Source organism: Mytilus trossulus, chromosome 1 (genome assembly GCF_036588685.1).
Source record: "Mytilus trossulus isolate FHL-02 chromosome 1, PNRI_Mtr1.1.1.hap1, whole genome shotgun sequence".
NCBI lineage: Eukaryota > Metazoa > Mollusca > Bivalvia > Mytilida > Mytilidae > Mytilus > Mytilus trossulus.
Window position 1 is genome coordinate 68362457 of NC_086373.1, and position 25291 is coordinate 68387747.

Below are 25291 nucleotides of genomic sequence, written 5' to 3' on the forward strand. Positions count from 1 at the left end.
AGTCTTTAGCAGAGTTCAAAATGCAACTCAAAGTGTAGTTGCAGACTGTATAATATATATAACACAGAATGAAAATGAGCTTAGAATAAACTGCTCAATGCTTTATATGTTTAACAAGCTACACATAATTGGTACATATAAAAAGATTGATTTTAGCCTTTTAACTGCCGCAGAAAGTAAAAAACACAAAAATTTGTGAGTACTTTCTCTCTGTAAGTGCTCCCCCCCTTCTTTGGTACTGTATCGTATAAATCTTGTTTTTATTTTGAAGTAAAAAATGATTTTTTAAATGTCTGGTCATTTTACAGAGGATAATTTTTTTAATCTGTTCATGTATTAATTTTTTTAAAGAAATCTTAAAGCCACTAAATTTAAGACAAGATCATACTAATACAATTAATCAAAGTATACATAATTTTTAAAGATTTCAGAACTAAGTTGTACAAGTTCTCTTTCCATAGAAAGAAATTCCCCTCCTTTTCCTTTCCTTACATGCATGGGTATTTCTGATCCTTCATACATGTTATTAATACTGATGGCAACATAAATTTAAAACAAAATCTATGGAGACTAGAGATGTCAAGAATCTGTCTGTTCTATCGCAGGAGGTTGCTCTAGTACTGGTTGAGATTCAGGAGCCTCCAGGGGACTCTCTCTCTTTTTACGAGGTAGTGATGATTTCTTCCTTTCTTCTCTTCTTTCTTGTTTTTGGATCAATTTCATTCTATTATGAGTCTGAAATTAGAAACAAGAATATTTAAAATACAAATATTTAAATTTACTATTTTCTGAAGTTTAAATTTCAACTACTTTATCAAACTAATATATGTTCATTGTTGTTGACCAATGGCTGCTTAATGTCCAGCAGCAAATGTAACATGCATATTCTTAATGTCCAGCAGCAAATGTAACATGCATATTCTTAATGTCCAGCAGCAAATGTAACATGCATATTCAGGACAATTCCATAATAATGAGACTTGTACTTACCCTGCTTTGTATTAGACAGATATTCTGAGTGTGATATTTAATTAAACTCAGGAATTCTTCAAGAAAACCTGTCACTTAAGCTTACACATTATTCTGAAGCCCAAGAATACTAGTTAGTTCCCTGGTTATTATTAAAGAAATAATTCATGGGGGCTTGAATATATCGTTATTTTACCACGGGTTGGCCCTTTATGACAAATATTTTACCCTGAGCGATAGCGACGGGTAAAATATCGGCATAAAGGGACAACCCATGGTAAAATCTAGATATATTCAAGCCCCCATGAATTATTTCGATTCTAATAGGACAAATACGGCAATTTTTTTGGATCGAAGCGCTCTAGGTGGAGGCCATTATTTGCCGTTCCCATAAATTAATGCACTTTTAGATTGGCGTAAAAGAACGGAGCCAACAGAATAAGTGACATGCTAAAACTATTCACAAAACATATTTAGATAGATTTGGATGAATTCTAATAATAACTCACTTATATGTGATCATATGTCGTCTATGTATATAAAAAATGGGCTTATACCACATTTTAGCATCGTTTGTTTACGTTTACTTGTTGTGATGATTTTTGGTATCAAAAGCGTGTATTTTCCCGTGAAATGCTTAAATAATCTTAAATCATAACGTCATCATTCTATGACGTCGGGTACTTCATTCATAAAAAAACATAAGACGTGGGAGTACGATCGGAACAGCCAATGCAATATATTCATATTTTACCACGGGTGTGTACTCAAAGCGTTTGAAGGACGTCATGTTAGAATGCTTTGTAGAAAAGAAGCAAATCTTTGTCTTGTCCAACCTGATAATTGACCTCATTCCTTGCTCTAAAGATTTCCCATTTAACTTCTAATGTTAGATTAAATTATGTAACTGACAGTTATCTTGTTTTTCAAATAAATCTAGTCTTAATTCAAGAATAGTGAATGAAAAAATTTGCAACCATTATATTTTTATATTGTGAAGGCTATAATTCCTGTCCAACATCATTAAAGGAAATCCATTTTTTACCTTCACAATATAATTACTTACATAGTTATGCCTAAAATAGAAGGCTAGACATAAACTCAATACAGAAAATCTATCCCTATTCAAATTTTTTGGTCTTTAATAAAGCCTCCTTACCACATCACTTAGCTGTTGTTGTAACTTTTCTTTGTCATTATTAAGTTTCTCTATTTCTTCTTTATAGTTCTGTTTTTTAGAACTTGTCATTTCTAACAGTGCAATGTTGGCATCTTTTTCACTCATGGCAGCAAGAATGGCCTCTTGTCTACAAAAATAATACTACTCTTTTAGTTCTTCGCTTTTTGAAATAGCTGTAAACACTTAACATACTGTAACTTCAAATATTTAATGTAATGCTTTCAAGAATATGTAAAATATGACAGGGTGAACATTGCAATAATTTGGTTGTAATATTGTTCTTATATATATTGAGAATCACATTAACCAATCTGGCATTGTTGTCTCCTATAAAAATTTTGCAATACATTTTCGCTAATCAAATTCTGAATTCGAAGTATTCCAGTAATCATGTAGACATGTTTCAGTTTGATTACAATGATCAGTATTACCAATGTTATTTCAACTGATCGGGCGGAGCTTAAAATTTAATTTGCATAAGGACAGTCTATTTGAAGATGTGTGTGATAAGGATGATTGCCATTATAATTATCATTAATTTCTAATCACCTATCAGTGTCACCGAATGAATCTCAATGGCCATAACTGGACACTTCATTGATGACTTTATCCCAAAACACCTATCAGTAGATTGACTGGTCAATGATGAGCGAACCGTTTTAACTCTGCCCAGTCAAGTGAAATAAATCAAGTAATAAATATGTCAAATAAGACAATAATTTGTCTGAGAACACAAATGCCTCTACTTCAGGTTTGAAACTTTTCATGATAAAAAGGGGCATAACTCTTGAACAGTAAGTGAATCCCAGCCCAAAGTTGTACACTCTCTGTCAGATTTGTTTCTTAGCATTGTGTATGATTTTCATTAAATTTGGATAAGGAAAATTTTAGTTAAATTGCAACAAGAATGTGTTCAAAATACACAGATGCCCCACTTGCACTATCATTTTCTATGTTTAGTGGACTGTAAAAACTCTAATTTGGCATTAAAATTAGAAAGACCATACCATAGGGAACATGTGCTCTAAGTTTCAAGTTGATTAGACTTCAACTTCATCAAAAACTACCTTGACCAAAAACTTTAACCTGAAGCGGGTCAGAAGGACAAATGAACTCACATACCACAAAACATAATAATTCCAAAGAAGCGAATTCAAGTTACTTACTTCATTTCAAATACTTCTTCCAGATGTTTATGTCTTTCTGCATGTAATTTTTTTAACTTGATATCTTTATCTTCCATAATTTTTGTCATTTTTTCCACTTTTCCCAAGTTCTCAGACTTTGCCTTGACTAGATCCATTGTATATTCATCTACCTACAACATAAAACAACAGAGTCAAACTTCTGTGGTACAGACAATTTGTCAGAGAGTATTTCTCATTTGGTAAATGATCTTGTTGTATTGTATGATTTTATTCAATAAATAAATGTGTGCCATAATTTTAAAATGTAACATGAAAATGATGGGATCACTGACTGCAACCCTTTCCATTCAGTTTTTAAGGAAATAAAATTTGATGCAAAAAAAAATCTGACCAATGAAAATTACTCTATCTAAAACACAGTAAAGTATTTTTTCTTGCTCAAAAACATTTTTTGAATGAATTTTGGGTGAATATAAACAAGAAATTAATCTTTTTCTTACAACTTGGTCTCAAAGGCTTTTCTGTATTTTAATATTGATAATTGCTACTATCTAACACTTCTAAAATGTCCACCTACCTTTCTTTCAGCCTCTTCCAGCTGTGTTTGTAAGTCCACCATCACCATTTCTCTCTCAGCTGTTATTTTCACACTTTCTTTCAGAGCCTCCTCCAATTCCTCTATTCTATCATTCTTAGATTTCATATGATCCTAAAGAAAAATTATATCATTGAAACAATTTCCCTAGTATAAATATAAACCAGATACTGTGGATTCATTTTTATTCATTGGATACCAATTTTCATGGTTTTCATCGGATCAGGTGAACCACGAAATCAAATGTTCAACGAATAGCAAATTTTCTATAGGCTGATATGCAGATTTCGGCAAAACCATGAAATTAAATATCAACGAATATGCAAATTTTCTGTAATACACAAAAATTGGTACCCACGAAAATAAATAAATCCACAGTAGCACTTTAATAAAATTGACCAGTAAGTCAGTAGTATTACCAGTAATAGTAGAAAGACTTGAGCTTTGTATTTAAATCATTTTAATCAATAGAGGCCTATCATACATACCTGTCAACTCACCCGTTTTTTGCGGGTGACACCCGTTATTTTCACCTCTCACCCGGGAGTTTTTCTTTACCCGGCGGGTCCCGGGAATTTCTAACATTACCCGTTTCACCCGGATTTCTGACCGGAATTGTTTCCGGTATTTAGAAGTAATACGACCTTCGGTTTTATCGGTCTTTTTCAATGTAACCAAAAGTCCAAATGTAGGACTTGTTTACCTGAGCTACGTAACGATATTTTCAACAAGCTACAAGATGAGTTCAGTGACTATCAGTTGACCCCTTTAGATGAACTTCCACTTTGCACTTCCCCTGAAACTGACATTGGTACATTTTGGGGAGAAATGTCCAAGTTGCATGACATTTTTCTTAACAAGCCAAGATTTTTTGTTTTGTCAAAACTTGCTAAAACATGAATCCGGGTCCGTTCGCGCCCATTCACGTTCGCACCCACTCATGTTCGCCCCCTTTCACTTTCGCACCCTACATGTTCGCATCCAAAGTTTGTTCGCACCCTGCATGTTCGCGCCCAATATTTTAATTGGTTTTGGGTTTAATAACTTTGTAATCAAGTAGTATTCTTATAAGTATGATTGTTTTCGTTGTCTCAAAATAAAATGAAAGCGTTTTTTATTTTGTTGTCTTGAGAAAATTATGCTTTGGATAGTGATCGATAGTGTATTGTTAAAAAAAAAATCGTTTCTAAATAAAGTGGGATTCTGTCAACGTTTTATTTTGTGTTGAATAACTCTTAATCATGATTTTGTTAGTGTATTGCTATAACTTTGTTTCATTGACTTGTTTAAAATCGAGTGAGATTCTGACTACGTTTTTCTTTTGTGTTTTTCATTTGAAATCTTCAATCTTTTACTCATACCAAGCTATAAATACATTCAGTATTTACAGGAAAGCAATTAAAAACAAGAATCATGATTTCCCAATTGATCAACTGGAATTTGAATTAAAATTGGGCGCGAACGTGTAGAGTGCGAACGGACCTTGGGTGCGAACGTGTAGGGTGCGAAAGTATATTGGGCGCGAACGGACCTGATACCCTAAAACATTACTGGTTTTGCCAAACAGCAATGCGGACAGTGAGAGGGCATTTTCTTTATTAAAGAAAATAGCTACAGAGTTTAGGGCTGATCTTAATAAGGATACACTGTGTGCTCTTCTTCCTTGTAAAATGAATACACATTTGCATTGCTATGAACTGAAACCAAGTGCAGTTCTTTTAAAGAATGCCAAGTCTGCTACTATGGAATATAACAATAGTCTGAAATAAACTTGTATACATGTTTTAACTGTTTTATATACATATTGACTATATAAATTATATGTAAACATATTTTTGTTCTTCAATTGAGCCCGCAAAATGTCGTACGCGTTATGACCTGAGATTTTTTTTCTCAATGCAGGTCATGACCTGACTTTTCATTTTCAGAGGTTGACAGGTATGATCATATGAATTTTATATAAAACATTTGAAATTATGCTAGTGTAAATTCATGGATATTTAACAAGGATTAAAATCTAGAAGTATAAAAATGCAGCAAAATGTGCCTTTCAACCATCATAAGAAAAGTGACATAATGAAAATGAAATAAATAGGACTGCAAAATGGCCTCAGAAACTAACTGATTTTTTTTTCATTTAGATAAAAACTCTAATCCATTCCATTTCACAAACCTCTAACTGTGTAGCATCATCATACAAACTGTCCTCTCTCTTTCTAGCCTCCTCAAGCATGGTAGCACTGTTCTTTTTCTCCATGCTTTGTTTTCTTTTTAGAGTTCCTACTTTCTGTTTGTATTCCTTCATAAGTCTATCAAAATAAAACGGAAAAATATGACATTCATGACTCAACATTTAATAACACATAAGCTTAATTCTAAATGTTTGCTGTTTGTATACAGAAGAAATTTTACACTTGTCTTGTTGTCTTTGATCATTCCTGAACTTCTGTAGGTTTTTTTTCTTCACATTTCGTATTTTTTAGAGAAATTCCATCTCTTGTTTTCATTTCTATACATTTTTCTGTATATTTCAGTTTATAATTGATTTAATTGAACTAAAGCTGATGGTGAACAAATGGTGTCTGGGGATACAATCATACATAAAAATACACCTTCTTTCATGAAACAAAGTATGTAACCAAATTTTAAAACCTACTCTTGTAATTCCTTGATTTGATTTTCCTTGTCATTTTTCTCATTTTCCGTTTCCTTGACAACTCCTACAAGTCTATCCACCTCCTCCTGGGCTTTGTTAGCCTCATTACGGGCTGTTTCCAACTGACTAGATAAATCACTAGTTTGTTTCTGCAATTCCTCAGCAGCCTTTGTTTCTGGAATAGCACCTTTCAACTGAAACAAACGAGAAATCAAATTAATGCTATTTGTTATAATATTTTTTTCCCTTTCAATCTTAAACAGGTTAAACAATAATGTCTGTTGTATTAAATTATAATCCTGGTACCTTTGATAGCTATTGTCATGTACTTCTGCACGTGCCTGTCTGTTTATATCTTTTTTTGTCGAAATCTGGCTATATACATTATAATGAGTCCATGCACTGCCACTGTTATAAAACTGTATCTTATTTAGATATTTCTTTTAGTATGGTATGCATGTAATTTAGGAATATGGATTTGGCAAAACGATATTCATTGTTTGTATTCACACAAAATTTACCTTTAAATTATAAGAAAGGGTTTATTTTTGGGTCACAAAGATTCTAAAATTAAAACCATGCAATATACAAGTATTTTTAAATGATATCCATGAAACATAAGTTAATTACACAATTTGAACATCCTACAAGACCCACACAACTAATGACCTAATGACCTACCTCCTCAATACGAACATTAAGTTTCTCCACCTCTGATGTCTTATCATCAAGACTACTTTCCAGTTGTCGTATCTTAGAATCTGCCTCAAACTTCACTGATTGGGCCTCTGTTGAGTGTTCTCGTAAATCCACTAACTCTGTCTATAATAGATCAAATAAAACCATTGTACACTTAGAAACATGAGATTTAAATAGATCCCTGGTATTTTGCCTCTTTTTAAGTTTTCATGGTTTGTTTGATCATTTTAGTTTAGTTTTAAAGTTTTTTATATTTTATTGTAAAGGTCTTTTTTTGCTTTATCCAGTACTGAATCGTATTGTGACCTATCTTTGCTTAAATCCACTTCCTTTTGATTAGGCTAGGATTTTTTAATTTGTTGGTTTACGGATCCGCCGACCCGATTTTGCCGATTCCTAGAATAAAAATAAAATTGACATTTCATGCTTTTTTATTCCCGCCGACCCAAACAAATACATTATCCCTGAAAAATAATTAAATTCTTCTTTTTTCATGAAATGAAATGCATGAATCACTAACAAAATTGATAACACTCTCTGTTGTGAAAAAATAAAACTTCCAGTTTACGTTTCTAAAAATAGACAAATCAATTATAACTGACCTTGAAATGTTGTTTACGCAAATAATTTTGCGGAACGAAATCTGTTTTTAAAACCCATTACACATTAAGTTTGTTTCCTTTATTTGTCATCAGTCTGTAAGATGCATTATCTCATAGAAATAGACTTGTCCAAATGTGGATAGGTGGAAAGCACCTTGGAAGTAAAAGTTCTGAATATCAACAAGTCATTTAGAATTTTCTTGTTTCATGGATAATAAAAAAAAATATCGTCCATTTGGATTAAAAACGGGAATGCATGACAATAGATTAACCTGATATTCTCGTTTTTTCAGTGGACGAGTCTATTACGTTTTTTGACACGTGTGTTGAAACCTATTTTCGTATGACGTTTTTTACATTTTTTTCTTTATCAGTTTTCGTTTTTGAAGATCATTACTCACCATGTTTTCTGGAATTAATTAAGAGTTACTCAAATGTGTTTCTCTTGTTTGTGAAAAGACGATTTAATTTCGTCTTTGTCTGTGAACACCCCCCTTTTTACGGCAAATCATTAGACAATGTCATGCGATATTTATGACAGCTGAGCAAGAATATTTCATCGAACTAAATGTGAAAAGATGACAAAATAGCATAAAAACATTTTGTCAGAAAGGTGAAATGTATATTTATTTTGCATTTTATTTCTGTCTTGAAAGATATTTTTTTTCTTTTTTTTCCCCGACCGACCGACCCGACTTTTTCATGGGGAAAATCCGTAAACCAACAAATTAAAAAACCGTGGCCTTAAGTGAGATAGTTGACTCATTGGCAATCGTACTACATCATGTCAATTATAAAAATACTCCTTTTATCAACTGTTTACTTTTCTATCAGATTGTAAACATTTAAATTTTGTGCTGAAAACATTGAAACATGAAGATTTCATAATTTAGACGAAAATTAGACAGTTATGCAAGTGAAAATAGACAATATACATTTTTATCTAAATCGCTAATATCAATGTAAAACGAATTCTTAATTTTTTTCTCTCACAAAGTTAAACTGTACTACATTAATGTATGTACAACCAGATGCTCTGCAGCGCTCAGCTTTATACGACCACAGAGCTCGAACCCTGAACAGTTGGGGCAAGTATGGACACATCATTCAAACTTGATACAGCTCTGAATTTGAATTGTGATTAAATAGTTGACACAACATAGGTTTCTGACACAGAGTGAATGTGGTATAAGAACTTAAACTTAAAAACTTAAAAATTTTAAATTGGACATTTATCTATTATGGTCCAATATTTAAAATCTAAATACATGGTTAGATTCAGCATATATCAAAGAACCCCATATATTCAATTTTTGTTGCAATCAAACCAAGTTTAAATTTGGACCCTGATTTGGACCAACTTGAAAACTGGGCCTATAATCAAAAATCTAAATACATGTTTGGATTCAGAAGATCAAAGAACCCAAGGATTCAATTTTTGTTGATATCAAACAAAGTTTAATTTTGGACCATGATTTGGACAACTTGAAAACTGGCCCTATAAGCAAAAATCTTAATACATGTTTAGATTCAGCATATCAAAGATTTCTATTTACTTATACTAAAGTTATGGTGCGAAAACCAAGAAAAATGCTTATTTGGGCCCCTTTTTGGCCCCTTATTCCTAAACTGTTGGGACCAAAACTCGCAAAATCAATCCCAACCTTTCTTTCATGTTTATAAACCTTGTGTTTAAATTTCATAGATTTCTATTTACCATACTAAATTTATAGTGTGAAAACCAATGTGTCTTCAGACTACGACGACGCCAAAGTCAACGTCATATATATGCCAATATAAGGCCGCACAAATATTTTGCAGTCGTATAAAAATTGTGTACCTGTTTTTCGTTAAACTCTAATTGTAAAGAATCCAGTCGAGTCTTAATGTCCTGACTAGCTTTAGAGTATACGTCTAATTCTTCTTGATGTTCTCTTTCTGATTGATGTTTTTGTTCTTTTAATCTGAAAAAAAGTTTCACATATAAACATCAATTGGCTAATTTGAACAGATAAATTGGTCCAATTCATTAGATCTGGTAATCTTAACTCAATTATATTTTGTTTTACTTTTATTGCAATGAAAGGTTAAGAACAAATGTGCAAATCTTTCCCCAATTCTGATATTTTTTACTCTTTTATCGGTATCAAGATTTTTTAGATGGAATCTTTTTTCAGCTCTTATTTTTTGTCCATAAGTTTTTTAAACCAGGTTCACAATTTTTTTAATGTATATTTTTACAAATTTATCAAACTCTGTAGAAACAATATGTAATATATAACTATTGGATTTAAAATTTCAGCCACTCTTATTTCAAACTTTGCATTCAGATTTCTAGAATTCTTTTTCTGTTGTTTGAAGTTTATAATTTTTCTCCTTTTAACACAAAGTTTCTTTCACAAAAAGAAAACTTTAGTCTTACCTGTCTATTTGTTTGTCCTTTTCACTAAGAGATTCTTCTAACACCTGTATTTTATCATTGGAGTCATGAGATGACTTTACCTGTCTATTTGTTTGTCCTTTTCACTAAGAGATTCTTCTAACACCTGTATTTTATCATCGGAGTCATGAGATGACTTACCTGTCTATTTGTTTGTCCTTTTCACTAAGAGATTCTTCTAACACCTGTATTTTATCATCGGAGTCATGAGATGACTTACCTGTCTATTTGTTTATCCTTTTCACTAAGAGATTCTTCTAACACCTGTATTTTATCATCAAACTCATGAGATGTCTTACCTGTCTATTTGTTTGTCCTTTTCAGTGAGAGATTCTTCTAACACCTGTATTTTATCATCAGAGTCCTGAGATGACTTACCTGTCTATTTGTTTGTCCTTTTCCCTAAGAGATTCTTCTAACACCAGTATTTTATCATCAGAGTCCTGAGATGACTTACTTATCTATTTGTTTGTCCTTTTCAGTGAGAGATTCTTCTAACACCTGTATTTTATTTGGTCTTACCTGTCTATTTGTTTGTCCTTTTCACTAAGAGATTCTTCTAACACCTGTATTTTATCATCAGATTCCCGAGATGACTTACCTGTCGATTTGTTTGTCCTTTTCAGTGAGAGATTCTTCTAACACCTGTATTTTATTTGGTCTTACCTGTCTATTTGTTTGTCCTTTTCACTCAGAGATTCTTCTAACATCTGTATTTTATCATCGGAGTCATGAGATGACTTACCTGTCTATTTGTTTGTCCTTTTCAGTGAGAGATTCTTCTAACACCTGTATTTTATTTGGTCTTACCTGTCTATTTGTTTGTCCTTTTCACTCAGAGATTCTCCTAACACCTGTATTTTATCATCAGAGTCCTGTGCTGACTTACCTGTCTATTTGTTTGTCCTTTTCAGTGAGAGATTCTTCTAACACCTGTATTTTATTTGGTCTTACCGGTCTATTTGTTTGTCCTTTTCACTCAGAGATTCTTCTAACATCTGTATTTTATCATCGGAGTCATGAGATGACTTATCTGTCTATTTGTTTGTCCTTTTCAGTGAGAGATTCTTCTAACACCTGTATTTTATTTGGTCTTACCTGTCTATTTGTTTGTCCTTTTCACTCAGAGATTCTTCTAACATCTGTATTTTATCATCAGACACCTGAGATTACTTACCTGTCTATTTGTTTGTCCTTTTCAGTGAGAGATTCTTCTAACACCTGTATTTTATCATCAGATTCCTGAGATGACTTACCTGTCTATTTGTTTGTCCTTTTCACTCAGAGATTCTTCTAACATCTGTATTTTATCATCAGATTCCTGAGATTCTAACTTTGTAGTGGCATCCCTCAATTCTGTTTCTTTTTCATTAACAGCTGACTCTAGTGAATCAATCTGAAAAACAGTATGTTATTTAATGAAAATAAAAAGTGATATATCTTGCTGTTAGTTTTTGAAGACTTTCTAGCAAAATAGGAGATAAAGTATGGCAGGAAAATCATGGTGTGTATTTAATCTATGTTCTCACAATGTAATTTTGTGTATTTAACCTTTGTTCTAACAATGTAGTTTTGTGTTTTTAACCTTAGTTCTAACAATGTTATTTTGTGTTTTTCACCTTTGTTAAAACAAAGTAATTTTGTGTTTTTTACAGATGTTCTAACAATGTATTTTTTTTGTTTTTAACCTATGTTGTAACAATGTAATTTGGTGGTTTTATTCCATGTTCTAATCATGTAATTTTGTGTTTTTTAACCTATCTTCTAAACCATGTAATTTTATGTTTTTAACCTGTTCTAACAATGTTATTTTATATATTTATGTGCTCTACGCGTAGTTATTTTTAGACGCGTAGTACTTATTGTAAGAACCGGTTTAGATTTCGCGGGTAGTATATAAGTAAAGGAGCACGTTTTTCAGTTATCGAGGTTAGGCGGTGACCACTACGTTGATTACTACTACAGTGTAGACATGTCCGACAACAAAGAGAATCCTAATGAAGATATGGATGAAGATATAGTTGAAGATACGGTGGGAGAAGAAGTGTCAAATGCTGATCTTTTGTCACTAATGAAGACCTACATGAAAAACAAAATCACCGGACTCGAGAAGAATTTAAACGATTCGACCCATAGTTTAGCGAAAAAGGTAAAGAAGTCAGAAAACAACTTTAAATTCAAAGGTAACAAGGTCCAGTTTGACCTTAACGTAGATGTGCTGGACAATTTAGATTCAGCTATATCCTGTATCAAGAAAAAATGCCCGAACAAAGCCATTTCGTACTTAGAAGATTCAAAAGAGCTGCTGAACAAACACAATAAGCATATAAGGATCACAAATAAGTCCAAAGGGGGTTGGCAGACGGTCAGTGAATACTTATCTGACGAGCTAGCCAGTGATTCGGAAGATGAGAAACGCATTAGGGCCACGGACAGCATGGCAGTCAAGAAACTCAAGGCAGCTAAGACGGAAAAACAACAGCATGGTAGAAAAAGATCCGCAAAAGCGGCTGGTTCGCCGTATCAACGGGCGCACAGTGGTGGAAATTCTGGCCGTAATTGTTTGCAACTCCAGCCGTTTCATGCAGGGGCATCTGCCGACGGAGCCAATGGCCAGCAGAGCCCAGCAAATCCTTCTGACGTCTGTTATAAGTGTGGATTCTACGGGCATTGGCCAAGAGAATGTCGCAGACAAAGCAAGCACAGAGTACACAGAGCACCTCCTTCTTAAAGAAAACAATCAAAGATATTTTTCAGGTACATGAACAATTTAATATTGACACTTACTTTGAATATGAAAAAGATGTTTCTGATATAAATGTAAAAGGCAGATTAAGTGCTTCTTTAAATTTTTAGGTTAAGATTTGTACAACAGATTTTGTTTATAATATAATCAAAGAAGGTTATAAAATTCCTTTTTTACAAGAGCCTACTTCTGTATTTTTGAAAAATAATAGGTCTGCTTTATAAAATAGTATTTTTGTACATGAAGCTATTTTAGATTTACTTAAAGGCGGTTTAGTTAAAGAGGTATCGAACAGACTGCACGTTGTGAACCCGTTGACCGTAGCAATCAGCGCAAAAGGTAAACATAGACTTGTACTAGATTTGAGACATTTAAATAATATGGTGTTAGTAAACAAAGTTAAATTTGAAGATGTGAAAGTTGCTAAACAATATATTACAAACAAATCTGTTGGATTTCTTTTTGATTTAAAGGCAGGTTATCACCATATTGATATATTTGCTCCACATCAGAAGTATATAGGTTTCTAGTGGAAGTTTGAAGGGGTTGAAAAATATTACGTATTTACAGTTTTACCTTTTGGATTGAAATCGAGTGGTTATGTATTTACAAAGGTATTACGACCATTAGTACACACTGGCGGAGAAAGGGTATTAAAATTGTCGTTTATTTAGACGACGGATTAGGACTAGCTGATGATAGTGAGGTATGTAAATTACATGCAGACATCGTTAAATCAGATTTTATTATGTCTGGTTTTGTTCCAAACAGGGAGAAGAGCATCTGGTCCCGAAAATGATTGTTGCAAATTCCTGAGTTCAAAATATTGGATTTGCAAGAATGCATAGGCATTGCTTTAAATAATCCTTGTAAAGTTAAGATTAGAACACTTGCAAAAATCAGTGGCAAGGTTATTCTCTTACTCCAGCAATCAGCAATTTTACTCAGATAATGACAAGAGCTACATTTGCTGTGATTAACGAACAATATGATTGGGATCAGTGCATGGACATTAACTTCAAAAGTGGTTTAATTTTTGAATTCATGTTTTGGAAAAATAATGTGCAATTGCTAATGCCTGTATCTGTATTACCAAAGGCAAATGAGGTAAGTATTTTTAGTGATGCTAGCGATGTAGGTGCAGGAGGTTTTATACAAAACTCAACGCATGTAATGTATAAATCCTGGACGAATTTAGAAAAAGTTAAAAGCTCCACGTGGAGAGAGGTAAAAACAATCTAGCTGTGCTTAGTATCATTTGCATATTTAGTATGCAACAGTTCGGTGGTTGTTTAACTGACAACCAGAATGCGGTGAGCGTTATTGAAAAAGGTAGCAAGATATTAGAACTTCAAAACTTGACTCTTTAAATTTTTAATACTTGTATTGTCAATTGTATTTCTTTATACGTAAAATGGATTCCACGAGAAGAAAACGAGAAAGCAGATTATCTAAGTCGAATCGTTGATATCGACAATTGGGGGACTTCAGATGAATTTTTTGAGTTTGTAGATAATTTATAGGGTTCTCATTCCATTGACAGGTTTGCCAATATGGAAAATAGAAAACTGCTTAGATTTGATTCTTTATATTGGAATCCGGGTTCGGAAAGTATAGATTCATTTACATGTAACTGGCATGAAGAAAATAACTGGTTAGTACCACCAGTAACACTAGCAGCTAAAGTCATTAATCATTTAGTCAAATGTAGAGCTGTTGGAACTCTAATATTTCCAAAGTGGTCCTCATCGCCGTTTTGGCCGTTACTGTTTGAGGAAGGTTTACAATATAAACCATATGTTGAAGATGTTTTTGAGTTTTTTGAGGCAAATAGAATATTTGTTGCTGGACATAATGTAAATTCTATTTTGCTCAAGGTGATTTTAAAGGAACTGTTTAAGCAGTGAGATTAAATGCTTTAGATATGTAATATTATATGTATATTTTACAGATTATCCATGTTGTCACTGGACAACAGTTTTTTATTTGGTAATGATGGTCACTGGACTGTTAATGATTCGGCATAGAAACGTCACTGGACTTGCACTTGTTTACTGTTTATTGTTATGTTTGTCACTGGACATATGAATTGTTATGGTCACTGGACCAAGAGTATTTTAGTTAAGGTTCAAACAATGTTATTTTGAGTTAATACAGTTTACTCTACCTGTATTTGTAAATTAGATATTCTTCTGTCTTTAATTTCTAGTTGTTCCTTCAGTTCAGAGACCTCTGTTTCAATCTTTCGTTTCTCTGACTGAAGGGACTGAGACTTCTGAGCTTTTCTGTCAATTGTTGAGTCTTTATCTTTCACTCTGTCTCTTAAATCTTCTAACTAAAAACATAGTAATACATGTAATAATCAGCAGTTTCAAAATCTAACACATCCTGGGTAATATTTTCAAAAGTGTACACCAAAACATCCTGATTGGTTTAAGATGTCATAAACAATGGAAATTCAAACGAAACCCGGACATTATTTTTCATTTTGGGGTACGAACAATGAAATTACTCATGTGGTTCTTAAGATTTTGAAACAGCCAATGAAGTGACAATCTTTTTTTTTTAATGAATCTAAATATACCATATCATTACCTACCTTTCAAAAATTTCTTTTTCATTAAATAGATGTTTCAGCCATTTTGTTTCTAATTAATAGATATCAATGTATCTATCATTAATCTAAAATAATGGTTCAAAGGGGAGTCTCCTTAGATACAGATATGAATTTGATAAATCACTGTTTGTCAATCATTATCTAAATAATATTGTAAGTAAATAATGTAAGTGAACATATTACCAAGGCCACGTTTTTTTAATTTGTTGGTTTACTGATTTTCCCCATGAAAAAGTTGGGTCGGTCGGTAGGGAAAAAAAAGAAAAAAAAGATCTTTCAAGACAGAAAAAAAAATGCAAAATAAATATACATTTCACCTTTCTGACAAAATGTATTTTATGCTATTTTGTCATCATTTCAATTTTTAGTTCGATGAAATATTCTTGCTCAGCTGTCATAAATATGGCATGACATTGTCTAATGATTTGCCGTAAAAAAGGGGGGTGTTCACAGACAAAGACGTTAACGGAAGGGCACCACCAGGAGTGGAGCCTGCGGCTTAATTTGACTCAACACGGGAAAACTCACCCGGCCTGGACACTGTAAGGATTGACAGATTGAGAGCTCTTTCTTGATTCGGTGGGTGGTGGTGCATGGCCATTCTTAGTTGGTGGAGCGATTTGTCTGGTTAATTCCGATAACAAACGAGACTCTAGCCTACTAAATAGTTCGCCGATACCCATTTGCGTCGGTGCAACTTCTTAGAGGGACAAGTGGCGTTTAGCCACACGAGATTGAGCAATAACAGGTCTGTGATGCCCTTAGATGTTCAGGGCCATTAAATCGTCTTTTCACAAACAAGAAAAACAAATTCACGTATCTCTTAATCAATTCCAGAAAACTTGGTGAGTAATGATCTTCAAAAACGAAAACTGATAAAGAAATAAATGTAAAAAACGTCGTACGAAAATAAGTTTCAACACACGTGTCAAAAACGTAATAGACTCGTCCACGGGAAAAAACGAGAATGTCGGGTTAATCTAGTGTCATGCATTCCCGTTTTTAATCCAAATGGACGATTTTTTTTTATTATCCATGAAACAAGAAAATTCTAAATGACTTGTTGATATTCAGAACTTTTACTTCCAAGGTGCTTTCCACCTGTCCACATTTGGACAAGTCTATTTCTATGAGATTATGCATCTTACAGACTGATGACAAATAAGGGAAACAAACTTATTGTGTAATGGGTTTTAAACACAGATTTAGTTCCGCAAAATTATTTGCGTAAACGACATTTCAAGGTCAGTTAGAATTGACTTGTCTATTTTTAGAAACGTAAACTGGAAGTTTATTTTTTCACAACAGAGAGTGTTATCAATTTTGTTAGTGATTCATGCATTTCATTTCATGAAAAAAGAAGAATTTAATTATTTTTCAGGGATAATGTATTTGTTTGGGTCGGCGGGAATAAACTAGAGGCTCTCAAGAGCCTGTATCGCTCACCTGATTCTACTTGGGTTTTTGAAATCATATAAAAAAATATAAAATTTGGCTAAAAGTGACAACACAACCTCATTTATAAGAAAAGGAACATGTTTAATTTCATTCAAAAGTCCCCCACTGGCGGCCATCTTGGATGACGGATCGGCTACAAAGTAACAACACTTGGTCAGCACCTCATAAGGAACATTCATGCCATGTTTGGTTTTATTCCATTCAGTGGTTCTCTAAAAGAAGTCATTTGTATGCATTTCCCATAGGGTCCTATGTTAAACTAAGTTCCCTGCTGGCGGCCATCTTGGATGATGGATCAGCTACAAAGTAACAACACTTGGTCAGCACCTCATAAGGAACATTCATGCAATGTTTGGTTTTATTCCATTCAGTGGTTCTCTAAAAGAAGTCATTTGTATGCATTTCCTTATAGGGTCCTATGTTAAACTAAGTCCCCCGCTGGCGGCAATCTTGGATAATGGATCGGCTACAAAGTAACAACACTTGGTCAGCACCACATTAGGAACATTCATGCCATGTTTGATTTCATTCCATTCAGTGGTTCTCTAAAAGAAGTCATTTGTATGCATTTCCCATAGGGTCCTATGTTAAACTAAGTCCCACGCTGGCGGCCATCTTGGATGATGGATCAGCTACAAAGTAACAACACTTGGTCAGCACCACATAAGGAACATTCATGCCATGTTTGGTTTCATTCCATTCAGTGGTTCACTAGAAGAAGTGATTTGTATGCATTTCCAATAGGGTCCTATGTTAAACTAAGTCCCCCGCTGGCTGCCTTCTTGGATAATGGATCAGCTACAAAGTAACAACACTTGGTCAGCACTCCATAAGGAACATTCATGCTATGTTTGGTTTCATTCCATTTAGTGGTTCTCTAGAAGAAGTCATTTGTATGCATTTCCCATAGGGTCCTATGTTAAACTAAGTCCCCCGCTGGCGGCCATCTTGGATGATGGATCGGCTAAAAAGTAACAACACTTGGTCAGCATCCCATAAGGAACATTCATGCTATGTTTGGTTTTATTCCATTCAGTGGTTCTCTAAAAGAAGTCATTTGTATGCATTTCCCATAGGGTCCTATGTTAAACTAAGTCCCCGGCTGGCGGCTATCTTGGATGATGGATCGGCTACAAAGTAACAACACTTGGTCAGCACCCCATAAGGAACATTCATGCTATGTTTGGTTTTATTCCATTCAGTGGTTCTCTAAAAGAAGTCATTTGTATGCATTTCCCATAGGGTCCTGTGTTAAACTAAGTCCCCTGCTGGCGGCCATCTTTGATGATGGATCGGCTACAAAGTAACAACACTTGGTCAGCACCACATAAGGAACATTCATGCCATGTTTGGTTTCATTCCATTCAGTGGTTCACTAAAAGAAGTCATTTGTATGCATTTCCAATAGGGTGCTATGTTAAACTAAGTCCCCGCTGGTGGCCATCTTGGATAATGGATCGGCTACAAAGTAACAACACTTGGTCAGCACTCCATAAGGAATGAATATTCATGCTATGTTTGGTTTCATTCCATTTAGTGGTTCTCTAGAAGAAGTCATTTGTATGCATTTCCCATAGGGTCCTATGTTAAACTAAGTCCCCCGCTGGCGGCCATCTTGGATGATGGATCGGCTACAAAGTAACAACACTTGGTCAGCACCCCATTAGGATAATTCATGCTATGTTTGGTTTTATTCCATTCAGTGGTTCTCTAAAAGAAGTCATTTGTATGCATTTCCCATAGGGTCCTATGTTAAACTAAGTCCCCGGCTGGCGGCCATCTTGGATGATGGATCGGCAACAAAGTAACAACACTTGGTCAGCACCTCATAAGGAACATTCATGCCATGTTTGGTTTCATTCCATTCAATGGTTCTCTAAAAGAAGTCATTTGTATGCATTTCCCATAGTGTCCTATGTTAAACTAAGTCCCCCGCTGGCGGCCATCTTGGATGATGGATCGGCTACAAAGTAACAACACTTGGTCAGCACCTCATAAGGAACATTCATGCCATGTTTGGTTCCATTCCATTCAGTGGTTCTCTAGAAGAAGTTCAAAATGTAAATTGTTAACGACGACGACGACGGACGACGACGACGACGGACGACGGACGCCAAGTGGTGAGAAAAGCTCACTTGGCCCTTCGGGCCAGGTGAGCTAAAAAGCATGAAAAGTCAATTTTATTTTTATTCTAGGAATCGGCAAAATCGGGTCGGTGGATCCGTAAACCAACAAATTAAAAAATCCTGGCCCAATGGTGCAACAAAAACATTAATTTCAAGATATTGGTATAAAACTAAGCAAATGATATTTTATAATTATCTACATTCAAATTTGCCAAAGAATTTAGCTCTGAACAAAACTTTCACCAAAACAGAACCCCTGCACTGTCTATTTTTTCTAGTAATAGACAGAAACCTTAATGTTACCTACATCACTCTGTAACATGACAACCTGTTGATCTTTAGCAGTAATTTGTTCCTTCAGAAGATGTATGTATTGTTGGTGTTCTGTCTGCTGGTTTTCTAATGTTTCTTTCTTCATGGTCAGACCTAACAGTTCTTTGTCTTTCCTAGATGTTTCCTTCTTATACAGATCTACCTGCAATTATAAAGTACAATTTCTGTAACAAATATAAATTTGAGTGCCACATACTGTGGATTCATTTTTATTTGTGGAACACAAATTTTTCATGGATTTCAGGGGTAAAAGCGAACTGAATTTAAATATTCAACAAATACAACTTTTCTATAGGCTTGATTGCAGACATGGATAAGACTATGAAATCAAATATACACCAACATACAGTTTGTTCTCATTATACTAAATTAGTACCCACAAAAAATAAATGAACCCACAAAATAGGTATAAGTCAAAATAGAAAGGATTTTTTCTGCGAATTATAATCAGAATGAAAGGTGATGGATGTAAACGAAACAAAAATCTCAATAATACTAGCATCATAAAACAAAAAATAAAAAGAAACAAGTCAGTTATGGCTGTTCTCCATCTTGATAGAATCTATGTAATATAACCCAAAGAAGATAGGGTCATACAACTTTCTGACTGGTATTAATGTCCATTAAAACCCTATGAAACTGCCTCCAAAGTAAGTTCTATATATATCCTCACCAGCATTGCGGAAGACCAAACTCAACAAACCAATTTAATTTTAATCAGACCAGAAAAACTCTTAGCTCATAATAAAATTTAATGGAAAAACTTCACAATTAATGGGAAATGATAAAATGATCTACTTTTATAAGGAGAATATTTCCTCTCTATAAATATTTAATAAAATAAAAATTTTGAAATGAGAATTATTTCCAATAATTTTATTTTATTTTCATACTTAAATCCGATTTTGAAATAGGTTAGAACCCTTAGCATGTATAATCATATAATATCATCAAATTTCTGACACAAATGCCTACTTCCTTTCTGATAAGGAAATATAGGCACCAACTTAAGTGGAGGGAAAACCAGTATATATATTGATTTCAGTATTGTGTTGCTAGCTAATGACTTACAATTATATAATATCTAAGTAGTCAGAGCTGAAGAAAAATATGATTTATAATTGATCCCTGTGTTAAAGATAGTATCAGCAGTTTTTAATAAAGTTTTTTTTAACAATGCTCATTTTGCTTATTTTGTACATTTGTATCTGCCTAAAACTATATGAATTTTTAGAAATATATGAGAAGCTGACATGATCCTAAATCCATCATATTTCCATAACAATTAAGCAGCATAAATATGATATAAACAAGTGTCATTGATGCTTGCTTGTTTTAGATCAATACAATTTTGGCCTTTCCCTTGTATAGTACATTGTAATGACAATAAAGCCATCTGTGTTGTTAGGTTTTTCAAATATTGTTTTGAATCTGACCATAGATGTTAAAATAAATTCATTTATTTTTCGTGGAAACCAATTTTCATGGATTGCTGAATAAATATATTTCCTTGCATATTCGATTTCATGGCTCAGAAAGTAAATGTAGAGGAAGAAAGGAAAAGAATGAGAGTAAGGCAAGAGAAAAAGAAAACTTTGGCAATCTACATTTACAAAAGTTGTACAGCCATAAATAGGTCAAAAGAAGGCTAAAATGAAATTCACATGTAAAAAATGTAATGTGAAATAACTACTCACTATAGTCACAAAAAAGCTTCATGTGTTGGATGATAAGTTTCCATTAATCAAAAGTCAATTACAGCTATCAATAACCAGATGCTCCGCAGGGCGTAGCTTTATACGACCGCAGAGGTTGAACCCTGAACGGTTGGGGCAAGTATGGACACAACATTCAAGCTGGATTCAGCTCAAAATTTGGATTGTGATTAAATAGTTGACACAGCATAGGTTTCTGACACAGAATGAATGTGTTCTAATGAACTTAAAATTTTTGTTTTCTCTTAGAGCAATTCACTATGCTGTTGAATATTAATCCTCTCAAAAAAATGTTTGAAGAAATTTTCATTTTATTTATGAAATTTCATTTCAAATGAGAAAATTGAACCCATTTTTTTTAATCACATCCCCCTTTCCCTTATTCCAAATTAATCTCAATTAAATTTCTAATGGAGTTTGCAACAATAACTACTCATTTAAATACATCATAAAATATTAAGATGTAAAAAAACTGCTTGTTATCACTGAATGGTAAAGATTATTTTAATTTATCAGTTGGTAGTAAAAACTGAATATACATTGTATATAACAAAGATTTGGGTTGATTTTGGACAAAGAAAGATAACTCCAATTAAAAAAATATATTGCTATTTCACAATAATGTGCAATTAGATATTTCTTGCTTACTATTCTGGACAAAGAAAGATAACTCTTATTAAAAAAAAATATTGCTATTTCACAATATTGTGCAATTAGATATTTCTTGCCATTGTGCAATACTGTGCAATTGAAAAGACTTGCTATTGCACAATACTTAATATAATATTTTAGATCCTGATTAGGACCATCTTGAAAACTGGGCCCATAATCAAAAACCTAAGTACATGTTTGGATTCAGCATATCAAAGAACCCCATGATTTCAATTTTTGTTAAAATCAAACTAAGTTTAATTTTGGACCCTTTGGACTTTAATGTAGACCAATTTGAAAACAGGACCAACCAGATGCTCCGCAGGGCGTAGCTTTATACGACCGCAGAGGTTGAACCCTGAACGGTTGGGGCAAGTATGGACACAACATTCAAGCTGGATTCCGCTCTAAATTTGGATTGTGATTAAATAGTTGACACAGCATAGGTTTCTGACACAGAATGAATGTATTCAAATGAACTTAAAATTTTTGTTTTCTCTTAGAGCAATTCACTATGCTGTTGAAAATTAATCCTCTCAAAAAAATGTTTGAAGAAATTTTCTTTTTATTTATGAAATTTCAAATGAGAAAAATTTAACCCAATTTTTTATTCACATCCCCCTTTCCCTTATTCCAAAACTAATTTGAATTAAAATATTCTAATGGAGTTTGCAACAATTACTACTCATTTAAATACATGATGTAAAAAAAACTGCTAGTTATCACTGAATGGTAAAGATTATTTAAATTTATCAGTTGGTAGTAAAAAGTGAATATACATTGTATATTGTATATAACAAAGATTTAAGTTGATTCTAGACAAAGAAAGATAACTCCAATTAAAAAAAATTCTTGCAGATATTTCTTGCTTACTATACTGGACAAAGAAGGATAACTCTTAATTAAAAAAAAATTTGCTATTTCACAATATTGTGAAATAAGATATTTCTTGCCATTGCACAATACTGTGCAATTGAAAAGACTTGCTATTGCACAATACTTAATCTTAATAATAATTTTAGATCCTGATTTGGACCAACTTGAAAACTGGGCCCATAATCAAAAATCTAAGTACATGTTTAGATTCAGCATATCAAAGAGGCCCAATAATTAAATTTTTGTTAAAATCAAACTTAGTTTAATTTTGGACCCTTTGCACTTTAATTTAGACCAATTTTAAAACTGGACCAAAAATTAAGAATCTACATACACAGTTAGATTTGGCATATCAAAGAACCCCAATTATTCAATTTTTGATGAAATCAAACAATGTTTAATTTTGGACCCCAATTTGGGCCAACTTGAAAACTGGGCCAATAATCAAAAATCTAAGTACATTTTTAGATTCAGCATATTAAAGAACCCCAAGGTTTCAATTTTTGTTAAAATCAAACTAAGTTTAATTTTGGACCCTTTGGACCTTAATGTAGACCAATTTGAAAACGGCACCAAAAATTAAGAATCTACATACACAGTTAGATTCGGCATATTAAAGAACCCCAATTATTCAATTTTGATGAAATCAAACAAAGTTTAATTTTGGACCCTTTGGGCCCCTTTTTCCTTAACTGTTGGGACCAAAACTTCCAAAATCAATACCAACCTTCCTTTTATAGTCATAAACCTTGTGTTTAAATTTCATAGATTTCTATTTACTTATACTAACGCTATGGTGCGAAAACCAAGAAAAATGCTTATTTGGGTCCCTTTTTGGCCCCTAATTCCTAAACTGTTGGGACCAAAACTCCCAAAATCAATACCAACCTTCCTTTTGTGGTCATAAACATTGTGTTTCAATTTCATTGATTTCTATTTACTTTAACTAAAGTTATTGTGCGAAAACCAAGAATAATGCTTATTTGGGCCCTTTTTTGGCCCTTAATTCCTAAACTGTTGAAAATAAAACTCCCAAAATCAATCCCAACCTTTATTTTGTGGTTATCAACCTTGTGTCAAAATTTCATAGATTTCTATTAACTTAAACTAAAGTTATAGTGCGAAAACCAAGAAAATGCTTATTTGGGCCCTTTTTGGCCCTTAATTCCTAAAATGTTGGGACCAAAACTCCCAAAATCAATACCAGCCTTCCTTTTATGGTCATAAACCTTGTGTTAAAATTTCATAGATTTCTATTCACTTTTACTAAAGTTAGAGTGCGAAAACTAAAAGTATTCGGACGACGACGACGACAACGACGACGACGACGACGACGACGCCAACGTGATAGCAATATACGACGAAATTTTTTTCAAAATTTGCGGTCGTATAAAAATGAGGAATCTACATACACAGTTAGATTTGGCATATCAAAGAACCCCATTTATTCAATTTTTAATGAAATCAAACAAAGTTTAATTTTGGACCCCGATTTGGACCAACTTGAAAACTGGGCCAATAATCAAGAATCTAAATACATTTTTAGATTCAGCATATCAAAGAACCCAACCGATTAATTTTTTGTCAAAATCAAACTAAGTTTAATTTTGGACCCTTTGGACCTTAATGTAGACCAATTTGAAAATGGACCAAAAATTAAGAATCTACATACACAGTTAGATTCCGCATATCAAAGAACCCCAATTATTCAATTCTTGATGAAATCAAACAAAGTTTAATTTTGGACCCTTTGGGCCCCTTTTTCCTAAACTGTTAGGACCAAAACTCCCAAAATCAATACCAACCTTCCTTTTATGGTCATAAACCTTGTGTTTAAATTTCATAGATTTCTATTTACTTGTACTAAAGTTATGGTGCGAAAACCAAGAAAAATGCTTATTTGGGTCCCTTTTTGGCCCCTAATTCCTAAACTGTTGGGACCTAAACTCCCAAAATCAATACCAACCTTCCTTTTGTGGTCATAAACATTGTGTATAAATTTCATTGATTTCTATTAACTTAAACTAAAGTTATTGTGCGAAAACCAAGAATAATGCTTATTTGGGCCCTTTTCTGGCCCCTAATTCCTAAACTGTTGAAACCAAAACTCACATAATCAATCCCAACCTTTCTTTTGTGGTCATAAACCTTTTGTCAAAATTTCATAGATTTCTATTAACTTAAACTAAAGTTATAGCGCGAAAACCAAGAAAATGCTTATTTGGGCCCTTTTTGGCCCCTAATTCCTAAAATGTTTGGACCAAAACTCCCAAAATCAATACCAACCTTCCTTTTGTGGTCATAAACCTTGTGTTAAAATTTCATAGATTTCTTTTCACTTTTACTAAAGTTAGAGTGCGAAAACTAAAAGTATTCGGACGACGAAGACGACGACGACGACGACGACGACGACGACGCCAACGTGATAGCAATATACGACGAAAATTTTTTCAAAATTTGCGGTCGTATAAAAATCAGAA

At 33.3% G+C, this 25291-nt stretch overlaps 1 protein-coding gene across 2 annotated transcripts in view; it reads right to left on the reverse strand.

Moving 5' to 3' along the window:
- Positions 1 to 246: 246 nt before the first annotated feature.
- Positions 247 to 25291, reverse strand: part of LOC134683169 (ERC protein 2-like) — a 53103-nt gene continuing 28058 nt past the window's right edge. For both annotated transcript variants that reach the window (XM_063542297.1, XM_063542291.1), the window contains exons 5-15: positions 19544 to 19711; positions 15203 to 15370; positions 11546 to 11685; positions 9690 to 9813; positions 7230 to 7370; positions 6549 to 6742; positions 6066 to 6201; positions 3871 to 4006; positions 3316 to 3463; positions 2129 to 2276; positions 247 to 735 (exon numbers count right to left, since the gene is read on the reverse strand). In XM_063542297.1, the coding sequence (XP_063398367.1) occupies positions 580 to 735; positions 2129 to 2276; positions 3316 to 3463; positions 3871 to 4006; positions 6066 to 6201; positions 6549 to 6742; positions 7230 to 7370; positions 9690 to 9813; positions 11546 to 11685; positions 15203 to 15370; positions 19544 to 19711 (1659 nt within the window). In that variant the 3' untranslated portion in view covers positions 247 to 579. The remainder of the gene's footprint in view (positions 736 to 2128; positions 2277 to 3315; positions 3464 to 3870; positions 4007 to 6065; positions 6202 to 6548; positions 6743 to 7229; positions 7371 to 9689; positions 9814 to 11545; positions 11686 to 15202; positions 15371 to 19543; positions 19712 to 25291) is intronic.